At 46.7% G+C, this 14,350-nt stretch overlaps 1 protein-coding gene across 7 annotated transcripts in view; it reads right to left on the bottom strand.

Annotated features, from left to right (window-relative positions):
• Positions 1-7,774, bottom strand: part of SALL1 (spalt like transcription factor 1) — a 17,252-nt gene extending 9,478 nt beyond the window's left edge. The window contains exons 1-2 of one of the 7 annotated variants that reach the window (XM_088062260.1): positions 7,602-7,774; positions 4,939-5,031 (exon numbers count right to left, since the gene is read on the bottom strand). In XM_088062260.1, coding sequence (XP_087918386.1) covers positions 4,939-5,014 — 76 coding nt within the window. In that variant the 5' untranslated portion in view covers positions 5,015-5,031; positions 7,602-7,774. The other 6 variants (XM_014255527.2, XM_014255528.2, XM_005526362.3 and 3 more) reach the window with 6 other exon arrangements.
• Positions 7,775-14,350: the final 6,576 nt, after the last annotated feature.

Below are 14,350 nucleotides of genomic sequence, written 5' to 3'. Positions count from 1 at the left end.
TCTCTTTACCTACTCAGGCTGTCCAAAATATGTTTTCTGCACCCCCAGTGTGAATTAAAATTTCAAAGTGTGTCTGTCCCTAAAGCATACACACACCTTTAATTCATCCTTCCTTGAACTGATTTACAAATAACACGTTTTAAGTAACAATTTGTTCAGCAGAAAACTGCTTGCAAGATAAGGGGGCTGTTTGTGCTCGTATTTTACTCTATTTCTAAACTTTCCCATATCATTACTGGTAATACAATTCTCCCACATGTTAAAACTAAATTTTCTCAGAGATTCTGTAATCGGGTCTCAAAGTACCCTAATAGTCTCAAGCAATCTTGAAATGAAGAACAAATTCATCCTAATGAACACAATTAAAACCCCTCTTCCTTATGGATGAATCAAAATGAACACTAGATGGGGTTCCAGTTGCAATAGTTTCTTCAAAAAGTTCAGTGCAGTTTCACTGTTCCACTGACACGTAAAAGAAAGGCTCCTTAAGGCTATATCTAAACTTTGACTACATAAACATTGGCAAAGGGACAAGAAACTAAATCCCTGTTGTTTGGAGGGTAAAACGGAGCTATGGGAACTACCTGTCAATCTCCTCTTCGGGGGTCTGGCATCTGAGGGGTGACAGGGGAATAGGGTTAGCAAAAGAAGCAAAGCTGATAAGGTGAAGCTAAAATAAACTACTAACTTCCTGCTAAGCAACCAGTAAGACTCAATTCGGGGGTCACTGGCAAGATATTGAAGTACATATTGTGATCTGAACCCTGTCACCTTTGGATGGAAGGAGGCTAGCAAAGGTTAAAACAGCTGAACACTTCTTTTTTTTTTTCCTAGCACCAGCCATACAGACACGAAGCAACAATTTCGCTCACGCTTTTCAGCTTTCAGGTTTTTGAGACTGGAAGCACAAAGGTGTGATGTACCTCCAAGTGTGGAAAACACACACGGCACAGCTTCTTCAGGGCGCCTTTGGCAGGAGCTGCCCCTTTTGTTTTTTACAAACAGTTTCAAGAATCGTAATTGTGTTTTCTGAGGCATGTCAGGTCACTTCAGTAAAGATTCATGTTTTCACAATTAAAGCATGAATATGGTTAAAAGCCAGTTATGCAATAAGCACTGGTACAGCTAAATATACAGGAGGGCTTGTCCTCGGGGAGCCAGATGCTACTTAGCATCAAAAAGATAAATAAGGTACAAACTAAAGCATAAATATTTTGCAGCAAGACAAAGATTGGGGTTATGTAGGGGAAACACACACAAAACGGGTCTGAACTAACACTGGATTTAGACAACTTCCACCATATGGGTTTCAGTAATTATTTCTGAATTGCATCTGCATAAGTGATATTTCACAAGGCCCTCTATACCCTGGGCTCACCTTTGGAAAAAAACCCAAGTGTCTGTATCCTGAACCAGCAGACTGCAGCTACCTCACAAAAAGGCCTGAATATGTAACGAACTAAAAGCAACCTAACTGAGCAGTTCTGTCTCCTGAGCACCCTGTCCTCCAGATCCTACTGAGGAAAGCAGTCATCATTTCTTTTATTTCATGGGCCCAGTAACAATTATGTGGATGGTCATAATGCTGCAGCAGGAATTCACCAAAATCCATTATTGACATGAAAAGGCACTGGTTCTGATGAGCCTTTAAAAGAAAGGGCAGTAAATATTTTCTCTTCGTCAAAGTCTAGATGGTTTATTTCTCCAATATAACTTTTGCTGTGGAATATTGCACCCCAAAAATGTTCTTTTACAACTGGGAATGTAATTCCAAGAAAGTGGGAAAAAAAAAATCTAAAATGTCATGAAAGTGGCTGCAGTTATTAACAAAAGGAAATAATCCCACGATCTCTTACCCACTTCCTACCAGTATTTAGTTACTTGTTGAATATAATTTACGCTGCAAGTAATTTCTGCTATTAATCTGAGAGCTGGTCTGGTTACTCCAATACAAACTTTATCAAAGGTGCACGTACACAGGATTTTACAAGGGTAAACTTACTTATCCATCGATTGCACCAGAAATATATTTTAAGTGGAAAGTCTTCCTGGTGGGAGTAAACTCACGAGCTTTGAACTCGGAAAAAAAAAAAAAAGAGAGTGCGATAAAAAAAAAAGAAGGCAAACCAAAACATGCTGTTGCAGTCTGAGGAACTTTTTTCCCTATTGATCTTTAGATATGAAACCATAGCAGAAAGTTTTAACAAACCGGAATTCAAATCAGATGCGAGAAATTTTCACGGAGCCACTCTATTGATTCGCTCAAAATACTGCCCAGCAGTACCTTTCTGCAAGTGTCTGCAGAGCCAGCGATGCTCCCCTCGCCTGCACCCTGCACAGGCTGGACATGGATTAGCAAACCTGAATTCACAGTGTGCAAGGAGGAGAAAGAAGCGCTTGGAATTTCCAAGTTTTGTTTTGCAGTTTCACAGGCACATAATGCAAACTCGTCCCCGCCGTAGCTCTCCCACCCTGTCTTGCTCAAGTGAGAAGCTGCTGCCAGGGCCGGGGACCCCAGAAAGGCGGGGGTAGCTCTATGCTAATGCTCCTGCAGCGTTCTCAACCCTGCAGCACCATCACAAAGCACACCTTCTGAGAAACTGACCCAAAACTTATCGTCCAACAGTGCACACCAGCCACAACCCGACACCAGGACTAGAGAAGGGAAAGGGGAGGCTCCTACAGATTTTATACTAGAGCACACTGCTTTTCCTAGGAAACTGGTCGATATTTTTAAAACAGAGTAAACTTCGTCATTCTCTTCTTTAACTTACGATAGCCACCCAAACTAAACAAAAGCTTCATTTCCATGCCATCATTTCAGGCAAGATCCAACTTACTTCAAGGACATCCTTTAGCAACAGGCAGGAAAGCTGCTCAGTTAACATTCCTTTCTCACACTCCCACTGTACTTCATTTGAAAACGATGTGCAAAATCAGATCAAAAGACTAAAAACAGAAGAAAACGGCTACTTTAAAAAAAGATACTCTGAAGTGTTTTTGACCTGTTCCACCAACTAAAAACAAACAAAAATGATAGCAAACGTCAAAAGATGCAATCATACGAAGTGAAGATGTAAAAAAAATCCCTCTCTGCTTTTCTTTTCTCTGCTCACTTTAAGAAGTTCCGAATTCTTTCGCAGGAGGCCGATGAAAGACAACGAAAACCTAACGCTTCTCCAACTCCTACTCTAAACTTCCAGCGGAAGTGGGAATAATATCGTAAGAAAAATAAATACGTTTACTGAGATGACAAAGGGTGTTATGATGAGGAAACTGCAAAACTCGAGTACATTCGAAGCTCACAAAACTCAGTTAAAAACCCCAAATGGACTCTCAGGACCCAAATGACTTTTAAGAAATGTTCCGCGAAGCTCCGCGGAGCCAGTGCTGATCTATTTGCTGGTGTACGAGAAAAGCATCCAGGGGATTTCGGAAGCCGGCTAAATACTCCCAGAGAGGCACAACACCCCGCAAACTTTCCGCCCGGTTTCCAGGCGCGGAGCCCGGGACCGTGTCCCCGGCGCTGCCGAGAGGCTCGGGCAGAGCGGCCGCTCTGAGGGCCCAGCGCTGCCGGCACCGCCGGGCGCGGAGCGGCCGCGGCCGGCCCCGCTCCGCCGCTGTCCCGACAAGTCTCCGCGGGCAGCGCTCTCGGTGCCTCCGAGCGGCGGGCCCGGCCGGGGAGGCGCAGGGGCTCCGCCGCTCCCGGTCCTCCCTTACCTGCCCGCCCGAAGCGCTTCCGCGCCTCCGCACCCGCGGCCGGCGGGTCCCCCCGCGGCCCCCCGGCCCTCGCCCTCCTCATGGCCGCCGGGGGCCGGAGCTGGGCTGGTGAGGGCAGGGAGGGCTGCCCCGGGCCGCTCGGCACCGCCTCGAGCCCACCACTTGTCGCCCCGCGTCCCGGCACAGGTACGGGCGGAGGCACGTCCCTTCCGCCGGGCTGTGCCGAGTTCCTACGAAATCCCACCGTTCCGGAGGGGAGGGAAAAAGGGAGTAAGAAAGAGGAAAAAAAAAAAAAAAAGAAAAAAAAAAAAAAGAAAAAGATACTTCACACGCTCCCTCTGCAAATCCTGGCGGACACAAAGCCAGCGTTTATCCCTCGCTTACCGGCTTGGAGGGAAGCGGGAGACGGAAGGAAAAAAAAAAAAAAAACCCAACAACAAAAAAGAAACCTAAAACCAACAGAAAACACAACCTAGGGAAAGCAAACCGGCTCCCCGCTGCCCGGAGCCTCCTCGCAGCGGCCGCTCGGAGCCCGGCGCGGCGGCGGCAGCTCCCGGGACGGGGCGATCCCCCCGCGGCCCGGCCCGGCGGCGGCATCTTTTCCGCCTCCAGGAAGCCTTTGGTGCCGCCGGAGGCCGGGGCTGCGGGGCAGCGTCCTCCGCCCGGTGGGACTGCGGGGGAGCGGGGGGTGCGGGAGCGCTGGGGTCCGCGGGGGGTGGGGACAGGGAGAGAAAGTGGGTGCCCGGGAGGGATTTTCCGGCCCTTTCGGGGGGACGGCTCGGGCAGCGTGTGTGGCCGGACGGGGCATCCGTCCCGCGGGGCTACGGGATCAGCCGCCCCACCGCAGCCCCACTTTGTTTCCCAGCTCCGCGGGGCGCGGAGAGAGACGCGGGGGGCGCGGATCCATCTCCCGCGGGCTCGGGATGCCAGACCGCCCCGCTGGGAGAGGGCGGAGGGAAAACATCAAAAAACGGAAAGAGTTTGGAGTTTCGTTAAGAAACAGACGAAACAAAACGCCGAGTTAAAAAAAATAAGATAAAACCCAAGAACTTGGACCAAAACCTCAGAAGGATACCCCCCCACACACACATATAACTCCAGGAGATCCTGTTGTCCCGCACCACTGCCCGGCGCGGTTCCGACTCCCCGCAAGGTAAGTTCATCTATTTTGTGTGTGTTTGTGTTAAAATGTGTGCGAGGGAGAGGAGAAGAACTCACCATTTCGCTGGGATAACAAGGCCAGATCGGGATCGGATTGGAAATGCTGAGGCTTCGCCTGCTTCCTCCGCGACATGCTGGCTCAAACATCAGCTGGGGCAGAATAAAAAATTACTAAAAAAAAATCTTCTCAAAATTACGGAAATCGAGCCTCCCCCCCCCAGCCTCCCCGATCCTCCGCGCACCGCGCATGTGTCCTGCTATAATTATGATTATCAATAATGCATTGCGATTAATCATAGAGGGGCTCTTTGAAAGGCGATTGGCACATGGCCAGCTCTATTCAAACCAGCTCGCCTTAATCAATTAGGCGCTGATTTGCTGGAGACCCTTGTCTCTCCGCCGCTCCCACCCAATGAGTCGATCCATGTGGCAGGAGAAGGGGCTGGATTTCCCCAAAGCTGTTTGGATACAGTTTAACCCTCTTAGCAACCAGCTGGAGCTGCATCGCGCCATCCCGGTTACTATAGGAATGTGTCTCCCTTCGCCCCTTCCTCCAGCCCCGACGGGCTCCCCGCGCCTCCCTCCCTCCTTCCCGCAGTTTTGCGCTGCGTTTCACTTTTTTTTCCTTTTTTTTTTCTTTTTTTTTTTTTTCCTTTTTTTTTTTTTTTGTTATCTCCCCCCGCCTCTCTCGCAGTCCGAACCGGTGGAGGGAGGGCAGGGTGACCAATAATCGATCGGGGAGGACGCACGGCTGGGGCAGCCGGCAGGGAGCAGCGGCCCCGCAGCCGGCAAGTGCCTGAGCGGGGAGAGCCCGGCCCCGCTCCGGCGGCCGCGCTGCCGCTCGCTCTGTCCCGCTGCTGCAAAAAAGTTTCTGGTGTGTTTTTTTCCTTGGTTTTGTTTGGTTTTTTGTTGTGTTTTTTTTTTTTCCTCCCCCTTCCTCTTGTCCCCTCATTTACAAGTAAAGGTCTATTTTGCCCTCTTCCAGGTCTCTCTCTTCTACCGCCCTCATCACTTCTCTTTCCATATATCACGGTCCGAGGGGTGCTGAAAATAGGAAGGGTTTGTTTTTTACCTCACACATTCCCAGGACAATTAGGGCGCCGCTGGGAGCGGCGGGCGGACCAGGCGGCCGCTCCGCCCCCGCTCAGCTCGGGTTGGCTGTCCTGGCCGTCAGTCCGCCCGGGAGCCCGGGCCGAGCGGCGGCGGCGGGGCCGCGGCCGGGGGCGGGCGGCCCGTCCCGCCCCGCGGCCCCGCTCCGCTCCCCCGACCCCCCCTCCCCCGGCTCGCTCCTGACTTTTGTTTCCCTCTGGGACGCGGGAGCGACGCGCATCTGCCCGCCGGAGGCGGCCCGGCCAGCGGAGCCGCGCGGAGTCCGGGGCCGGCCGTGAGCGCAGGCGGAGCCCGCCGGGCCGGGCCGGGCCGGGCTGAGGGTGGCCCGGTGGCCGGCCCGGGGTCCCTGCGCTCCTCGCGGCCGCTGCTTGTGGCCGGTCCCCAGCGTTGCCGGCGCCGGGACCCCGCGGGCACCGCGCTCCTGGCGCGGGATTCATCGAGCGCCAAACTTTTTACTCCCGTGTGTTACTTCCAGAGGAGGAACCTCTCGCAAACAAATGTCACGATCTTGAAATAAAAAGTATAGCTGCACGGAGGCTACAAACAAGGCTATTTTTAATATCTCGTGCATCCAGCGATACACGTAGGCTGTGGGTAAATGGTGGGTGTCCCCCCGAGCTCCGCTCTCCGCGCCCCTCCGCGCGTCACGCTGCTGCGGGCACGGAAAGTTACTCTGGAAAAGAAGCTGAAACGGCAGAAGCGGGAGCACAGGCATTTCTTTCCCTCCACCCTGACCCATCTAGTACTCTCTCCTCCCACTCCCCCCGCTGGATTATTTACTCTTCTATAGAAGCTACTCCTTTTTCCCGTATTAATATTAACAAACTCTCTGTAAAAGCAAGAGGCTGATCAGATCCAACTCATTTCAATTTCAAATGAGCCGGTAAAGCCTAGAGAGTGAGCGAGAGGAGAAAGGAGAGAGGGACAAATCTTCCCATTCGAGGAACCGGCTTAGTGGCGTTTTCTTGTCGTTATTAAACGAAAGAGATTGTAAAAGGTTTATCGGTAAGGGTGGGGGGGTAGAAAAACAGACGCAAAACCCAACCAAACAAACGCATACGAACCGAAAAATCCTCCCAGGTGCCACTCCAGCATTTAGTCAGCGTTGCAAAGTGGTCACTGACGCTTCTTTTCATTTCTGCACAGGGCGAGCCCCCTCCCTCCCCGCAGCATTCGGTACAGTAGATTTTGAGAAAAAGACAAACGAAGCTATCAGCGGGGATGATGTTGAAGAATGAAGATAATAATGTTGCTATAGGTGGTACTTCACATGACATTATTTTTCACTGAATATTTAAAGAGATGTTTCGGCAGAGATGGATACACTCAGCACAGGCTGTCACCCTCCGTACCCTGAGACAGTGGGAAAGAAACCGAACCTGAACGCACAGAAACGCACTCCTTACTCACTGCTAGCCACACGTAGATGCACACAAAATACCCACGACGATCTATTTGCACATTTATGCCTGTATTTCTAACTCTATCAATCACTCCATTAGCTTCCTACAGTTTCTAAGCTAGACGATCTCCCAAAATTATTCGCGTTCACAATTTCATTATACTTTTGCCGATTAAGCTTGAGTCAAATTTCCCCAGATGCGCAGTACCTTTGCTTCGTGGCTGGAAAAAGGCGGCCGTGGACAGGTAATTAAAAAGCAACAACAGCAACAACAAGACGAAAAAGAGTGGCTTAAAGAAAAAGAAATTAATTTGGAGAAATTAAGTTTTACAACTTTTTTTTTCGTTTCTCTTCTCCTCGCTAGTGTTAAAGCGGCGCCTGGTATTTCATCCAAGACCGATTGATTATTTATTGTTTGTTTTCCTCTCCTTCGCTGGGGGCCGGGAGGGGTGGGGAATGGGTGGGGGCAGAGCAGCAGTGCCAGGGCTAGAAAAAAATCGGTCTTTATTGTTGTTGATAGCAATACATCAATTAAACGTCATTGTCTCTAACAGAAGTTGTGAGAGTTCACAAGCGTAAATACTCTGATCCCAGGTTTTCCCTCTCGATGCTCCGAATGACAGTGACATATTTTTCCCTCCCCGCCACACCTTGGAGGGTTTTTTTTCCCCTCTCGGATTATTCTTTTTAATGGAGGTGGGAGGCTTTCTAATGTGCTTCAATGCAAATCAGCCTGGCTGCAAGACACCCGTGGTGGGGATCGATCTCCAGTTCATTGAGATGAGCACTGAAGGGAGATGGTAAACAGGGGATAATTTGCAGTTCATTCTGCTGAGAGACGATTCCAATGAGATTCATCACACTAGGCTGGATTATTGTTATTCAGGTTTGCGATCGGACGCGACACCTTTAGCACGATGGAGTTAAAAGCTGCGCGATCCCCTCCTAGTTACGAAACACTTTAATAACGATCGGGGGGTGCGGGGGGGGGAAGCAATTGATTTCGTGTTTTGTGCCCGTGACCCCCGAGCCCGAGCGGAGCGGGGCGGGCGCGGCGGCGGCAGCAGAGCCTCGGGCCAGCCCAACCTGCGGCTCCGCCGCCCCGCACGGCAAGCGCTGCCCGCACCGCTCGCACCTTCACCCTGCCAAAATACCCGCTTCCCACCTAGCAGGGCGCTTGGCCTTCTTCTTTATGGAGGTTTTTGCTCTCATTCTCTTCTTCGTTTTCTGTGTTCTCTGTTTGCCTCGATTTTAGCTGAAAAAGCCTCACTTCGCTGGAGTTCCGAACGGCGCTCCAGCTGACCTCGCAAGCTCGCCGTTTGTCAGCTAGCACAGGTTACATATATTTTAGAAATGTGTGTAATTAGGGACTTCCAGATGCTGCAGTCAGCTGGGAACTTGGCTTTATGCTCTGATGTATAATAAACTTTTGAGACAGTCCTGGGGCACAGCTACCCCGGGGCGGCCAGCACCAGCTCTCCGGAATTGTTTCATTATCAATAGCCTGGATCACGCTATTCACTATGGACATTGCAAGTCCTGTGACTGTGTGGGTTTAGGTATGACCACTCTGTGGGCATCTTGTCAGCTTTCTCCTTCCTTGCTCTCTTCTGCCGTTTTTTTATATATTTTTTTTTTTTTTTCATTTTTAATGGTAATTCTCCAGGGGGAAGAAAGAGAAAAAAAGAAAAAAAAGGGAGGGAAGGAGGAGGGGGCACCAGAACTGAATCCTTTGCCATTATTACTGACAACTAATAATTGATCATTGCTCACAAGCACAAGCTTTTACGCGCATAATTGAATCGTAAGCAACACGGGTTTAGTGAAAGGAAAAAGGAAAAAAAAAAAAATAGAGGGAAAGAACCTCTCCCTTTCTCTCCCCTAAATCCCAGAGAATCGCAGAGATGGGGACTCCTCCGCCCCCGAGATAAAAATGACTAATGCCATAACCAGCCAAGGTGGGATTATTTAATTCAATTCTTTCTTTACACATTTGCTGCCTTTTGTTTGACCCGATGGCTGGCAAATTTTTACACCTAGCTGTCCCTTTTGAGTTTATTGATGAAGGTGCTTCTGAAATGATTATCAGGAGATTTATAGCCATCACTACCCACCTACGGGAAAAGTAGTAAAATCAATCCCTCAATCAATCAGACCCCTCTGTGCATATCTTTTTAATCTGCTCTTTTAGCTGTTTTATTACAACACGAGCATTAAATATGTTTGTTTCAAATTTAACACGAATGCCTCCGAAGGACTCTGTCAATTTAGACATAAATCATGAAGTAAACAAGCTGGATGGAAAATTCTCTCACTCGGGCAAGAATGTTAAAACCCAAGGAGTAAAAACATTCTCCTGCATCAGTGTATGGGCAACTCTTTTGTATGAACAGCCCACAAAGCAGGAAAACAGCAAACATAAAGATAAATATGCAACACTGCAAAAGATTTCCATGCACTTTTACAGGATTAGAGAGTGCTGGTAATTACAAATACTTTCACACCCTAAAAAAAGTCCATCATTATTTCATTTAATATCCTTTTATATATATATATATATCTCAGAATGTCTTCTTTCCTGTGTTAAAAAAATAACTTTTTTTTTTTCAATTAAATACCATACACTTGAGAAAGTATCTTGATTCTTGATTCCAACATTATTACTGACCCCAAAGTATCACTCTATCCTTTATATGCCTTTTTTGAGGGTTAAAAAATAAATTAGAGGGTATTTCAGGTAGGCTGCTTATGTCAGTGATTTGTTACACAGTGGTCATCAGGTATGGACAGAGTGAATCTGTAAATTCTATAGAGAACCAAGATTTTTATTTGATGCCACAGGGGAAGTTTTCTCTGCAAGCCACATGCCTTTGCATCCCAGTTTAATTTTTTTTTAATATCCTAGTGTATCACAGCCATATAAAGCCACCATGTGGCTCCACCAGAAAACCAGAAGTTTAGAAATGAAGTGACAGAGATTTTTCCAGCCTTAAATTAAAAAGAAAAAAATAAAAGCCATTCTGAGCTACAAAGACATCTTTCAAAGACATACTGTAATGTCTCTCAGCACAGAAAAAAACTCTGGATAGGACAAGGGAAAAAAAGGGCACAGAAATATGAATTACGTACATGTCAAAAGAAGAGTCATGAATAATTACATCTGATATCAGATGATGAGACGTAACCTGCAGTAGCAGCCAACAATTCCTGCAAACATCCTGTTTTAAGGAAAGAGCCTTTATGCAGTAGGAAAACTTCACAGTTTCCATCGCTGTTCATCTGGGTATCCATTAATGGGAGCCTTAGTGTCAATTTTTAATAAAACATTATTGTTATAATTTCTTTGTCATAGCGCTATTTAAAATAATATAAAATATGGAAATGGGAGTAATTTAAAAGCAAATGAAGGAGCAGGACCAAGGGATGTATTTTCCAGGATATATTTAGGGAAAAACATGTGTTCTTAGAAAAAGTGTTCCCTTAGGATCTGCTTACCTTCAAATTAAAATTACACAAAAATTCTGTACTCTGTCAAAATATAAACACTAGGGCAAAATTTCACATGAATATTTTCTCTGAAATAGAAGCTACAGATGACTTCTACAGGGTAGTCATCGAACGAAGTAAGACCTGTTGTCACAAAAAGATTTACACTGCAAATCAGAGTTACAAAGTACACATGTGTATTTACATTTTAATGTTTCATTTTAAACTGAAACCTCAGGGGGAAGACTGCCTGTAGAATCCCAAATTTCTTGCCTAATGAAATGAACCTTACAACTCCTCTCCTTATCATGACGTATTTTTGATTCGAATACAGTGGAAGTATTTGTAAGTACATACATTTTGTTTGCATAATATTGAGGTGCCCTGATCAATGCATGGTGTTTACAACGTGAAAACTGTCATGCTCTCTGCATCAACACAAGGAGCTGGCCTGGCAGCAGCTAGTTGCAATAAAGTAAATGCCTCATGAATAATGTCCTGCTTTCCATGCTTGAGCTAAGCAGAATCCTCCCCATCCACCTTTTGCCCCCAGTTTGGGCCAGCCTGTTAAGAGAACCGGTCTGCAATGGTGCTGTGCAGAACACAGCTCTCTGAGTGCTGATATGTTTGCTCACAGGCTTGCACATGCACTGTCTGGGTCCTGTGTAGAGCCTGTTTCCTCATGGAGCAATCTGATCCCCAGCCACATTTTTGCAGTTTTCTTTTCTTCCCATTAATGATCATATAATGTTCAGATGGCAACAACAGCCATTACCTACCTCAAAAGGTAACTCCAGGAGTTTCTGATTTCTTAGAAAAATTCCTCAGCAGAAAAGAGAGTTGAGTACTGAGCTGCCAGCCAGCTCCACTGAACTATCAGCAGATACTACATCAGTGACCCAGAAAGAGCCTTGAAAAGTACTGCTTCATAAACCCAAGATCACACAGTTATCACCTAGAAAATGAGACTCACAGTTTCCTTTCCTTACGTAAGAAAAGCTCAAATAACGAGATTCAAAGAGCAATCCTCACAAAGAGACTTAAAAGACCCTTCTTCAGAAATCCAGAAACCAGATTTGGGGTTAGAAAAATTGTTTCCATCCTTCATATGCTTTATATAGTAAGCCTGGACTTTCATCGTGCTGTACAAGCCATGTCTTGAATCTCACCCTGAGTTACGTATTCTGTGTTTTAGTCCTTCTCCACAGAACTTTAAATTCCCTCTCAAATGCAATATCCAGGGCTGCAGAACATGTCTATTTACATCCTTAAGCAGCTTTCTGCAGACTAGCTGGCTCTCCCCAGGACTGTACACAATCATTAAGCTCATCTGAGCTTGCTCCTAGCCAGTGACACCCTAGAAGTACTGCTTGAAAGAGAATTTAAAGCTTGAATAGGTTTTAGATAATACTAAAGACATGTGGTTCAAAAATCATACGTGCAAAGATAACTGTAGCCCCAGTCTGTAATGGTTCAGCAATTCAACTGCTTGTCATGCACTGCAACAGGCAAAACGAAAGAGGGAGAATTGTACTGGAATATGAGGCAACATGACACATTTAGGAACTACACCAAAAAACAGTGCTTATTCTACTTCCATTTGTAAAGAAGGATACTCATTTACGCACTTCTGAGACCACGAAAAGACACTTTTCCTCAGAAGCTTGCAATATAAGTGCCCAATCCAAAACATCATCAGTGTCACTCATCCTTGCAGGAAGCAGAGCACTGGCAGCACAGCATGAGAATGTTTCAGTCTAGAACTGCACGAGTGAATGTGGAGCAGGGGCTGGCTGTGGTGATCACACCTGTTTGTGCCCAGGGCTCCTCACTGCCCTGTCCCACCAGCTGAGCCGGGGCAATGGGCCCCGTGCCAGGCTCTGCCGCTCTGGCATTGGCACAAACGTCTGCACAACAGCATCGCCAGCAAGGGATGGGGATCTCCTGCATGGGGCAACAATGCGTGGTACAGTAACTTCTTAAGCTGTTCCAGCTGTTTGCAAATAAAATATGTGTCTAAGCCCCCAGTCTATACAAACTGATTTCTGAGAGGAGCTCTATTTGTGTGAGTGTGCCAGATCAGGGCCATTACTAACTGCAGAGGAGCATAAACAACTGCTGGAGAGAGAAGAGATTTAGAGGAGGCACCAGTGACAATGATTAGCATGTAAATCACATACCTCTTAGTGAGAACTCTCTTGTTAACATGTTTAGTTGACAGTTGCACACCTTTGCACTCCCATATTTTAAGGCTTGAAGTCACTTGCACTGTCTCTCAAGTTTACTCAGCCTGGCTTCTTCTGCAGTTGAAGCAGCTTCCATTTTCACACTGCACGAAAGCACAAGCCATGCCATAATACATAAGAATAACAGTTTAATGGAAACATAGAGCCAAATGCATTTTAAATGTACTGAATTAAGAGGAATTAAAGAAAGGATAAATATGGTCCATTCCCTCCTCCAGCTTCAGTAGTGTCCTCTCCAACACTGTACATATAATCTCACGACACAATAACATTGCTGTACTCTGTGCAAACAGGATCATTCGCTTACTCTTTGTTTCACTCCAAGAATTTTGAAATAGCAAAATTCAGTTTCAGGCAGCACTGCTCTCAAAGGGCTGCCAGCCCTCCTACTCCTTTGCCCCACTGCTGACAGATTGCTCTAAAGTGGGACAAGACCTGCCCATGTCCAGCAATGGTCACACTGAGCAGAAGCAATAATTAAACCCAGTGCAAAGGTAAAAAGCAAGATGGATGTGAGCCTAAGGGGGGAGAGACAGGTACATCTGCATCCTGGGCCAGCACTGCCACCACCAGCCCCCAAAGCAGCAGCTGCCCAGGGCTGCAGAATGTTCAGTAACACTTTCTTGTGCTAGAGAGTGTGCCTTGTGAGGGGCCTACCTTTAATGTTCTGCCTAGAGCAACAAAATCTGCTAACGGGTGCTGGTTGCCACATTCAGGGGAGCCTGCAGGAACTGCTTGCTGCTGGCTGGGAAAGCACTCACTGCTTCTCCAAGCAAAGCAACTGTGACATTTTAGAAGTACAGCCCCTTAAACCACCTGTTCAAATCTGCTAATCACAGGTAATCTTGGCTCTTCATGGGGATTATTCAAAGACAATAAAAATACTAAAAAAAACAAAGATAAAAACTGTTACAGGTAATTGGCATCCATTTTTTGTGCTGTCACGTTATAATTTTTGCAATAATTTTAACCAACAACACACTCAGTTCTCAAGGGATTGATTCTCTCTTCAGAAATTAGCTGTGGAATTTGCTTTGCATTTCTTATTATTCTGCTTTCTTATTGTCATTCTCAGAGAATCAAGCAAAGTGATAAGTGGAGGTCTAGAAACAACCGAATTTAATCTGGATTAATTACACAAAATATATCTGTCCTGGAAGTGTATCTGCTTTTAAGGAATTATATATGTCACCACAGAGAATACAACATTCTGCACTTGAAACCT

This window comes from Pseudopodoces humilis, chromosome 14 (genome assembly GCF_049639895.1).
Source record: "Pseudopodoces humilis isolate 2021_Gansu_Grassland_sample_001 chromosome 14, ASM4963989v1, whole genome shotgun sequence".
NCBI classification, from domain to species: domain Eukaryota; kingdom Metazoa; phylum Chordata; class Aves; order Passeriformes; family Paridae; genus Pseudopodoces; species Pseudopodoces humilis.
The sequence above is the reverse complement of the archived record's forward strand: the minus strand, read 5'-3'. Positions and strand labels throughout refer to the sequence as shown.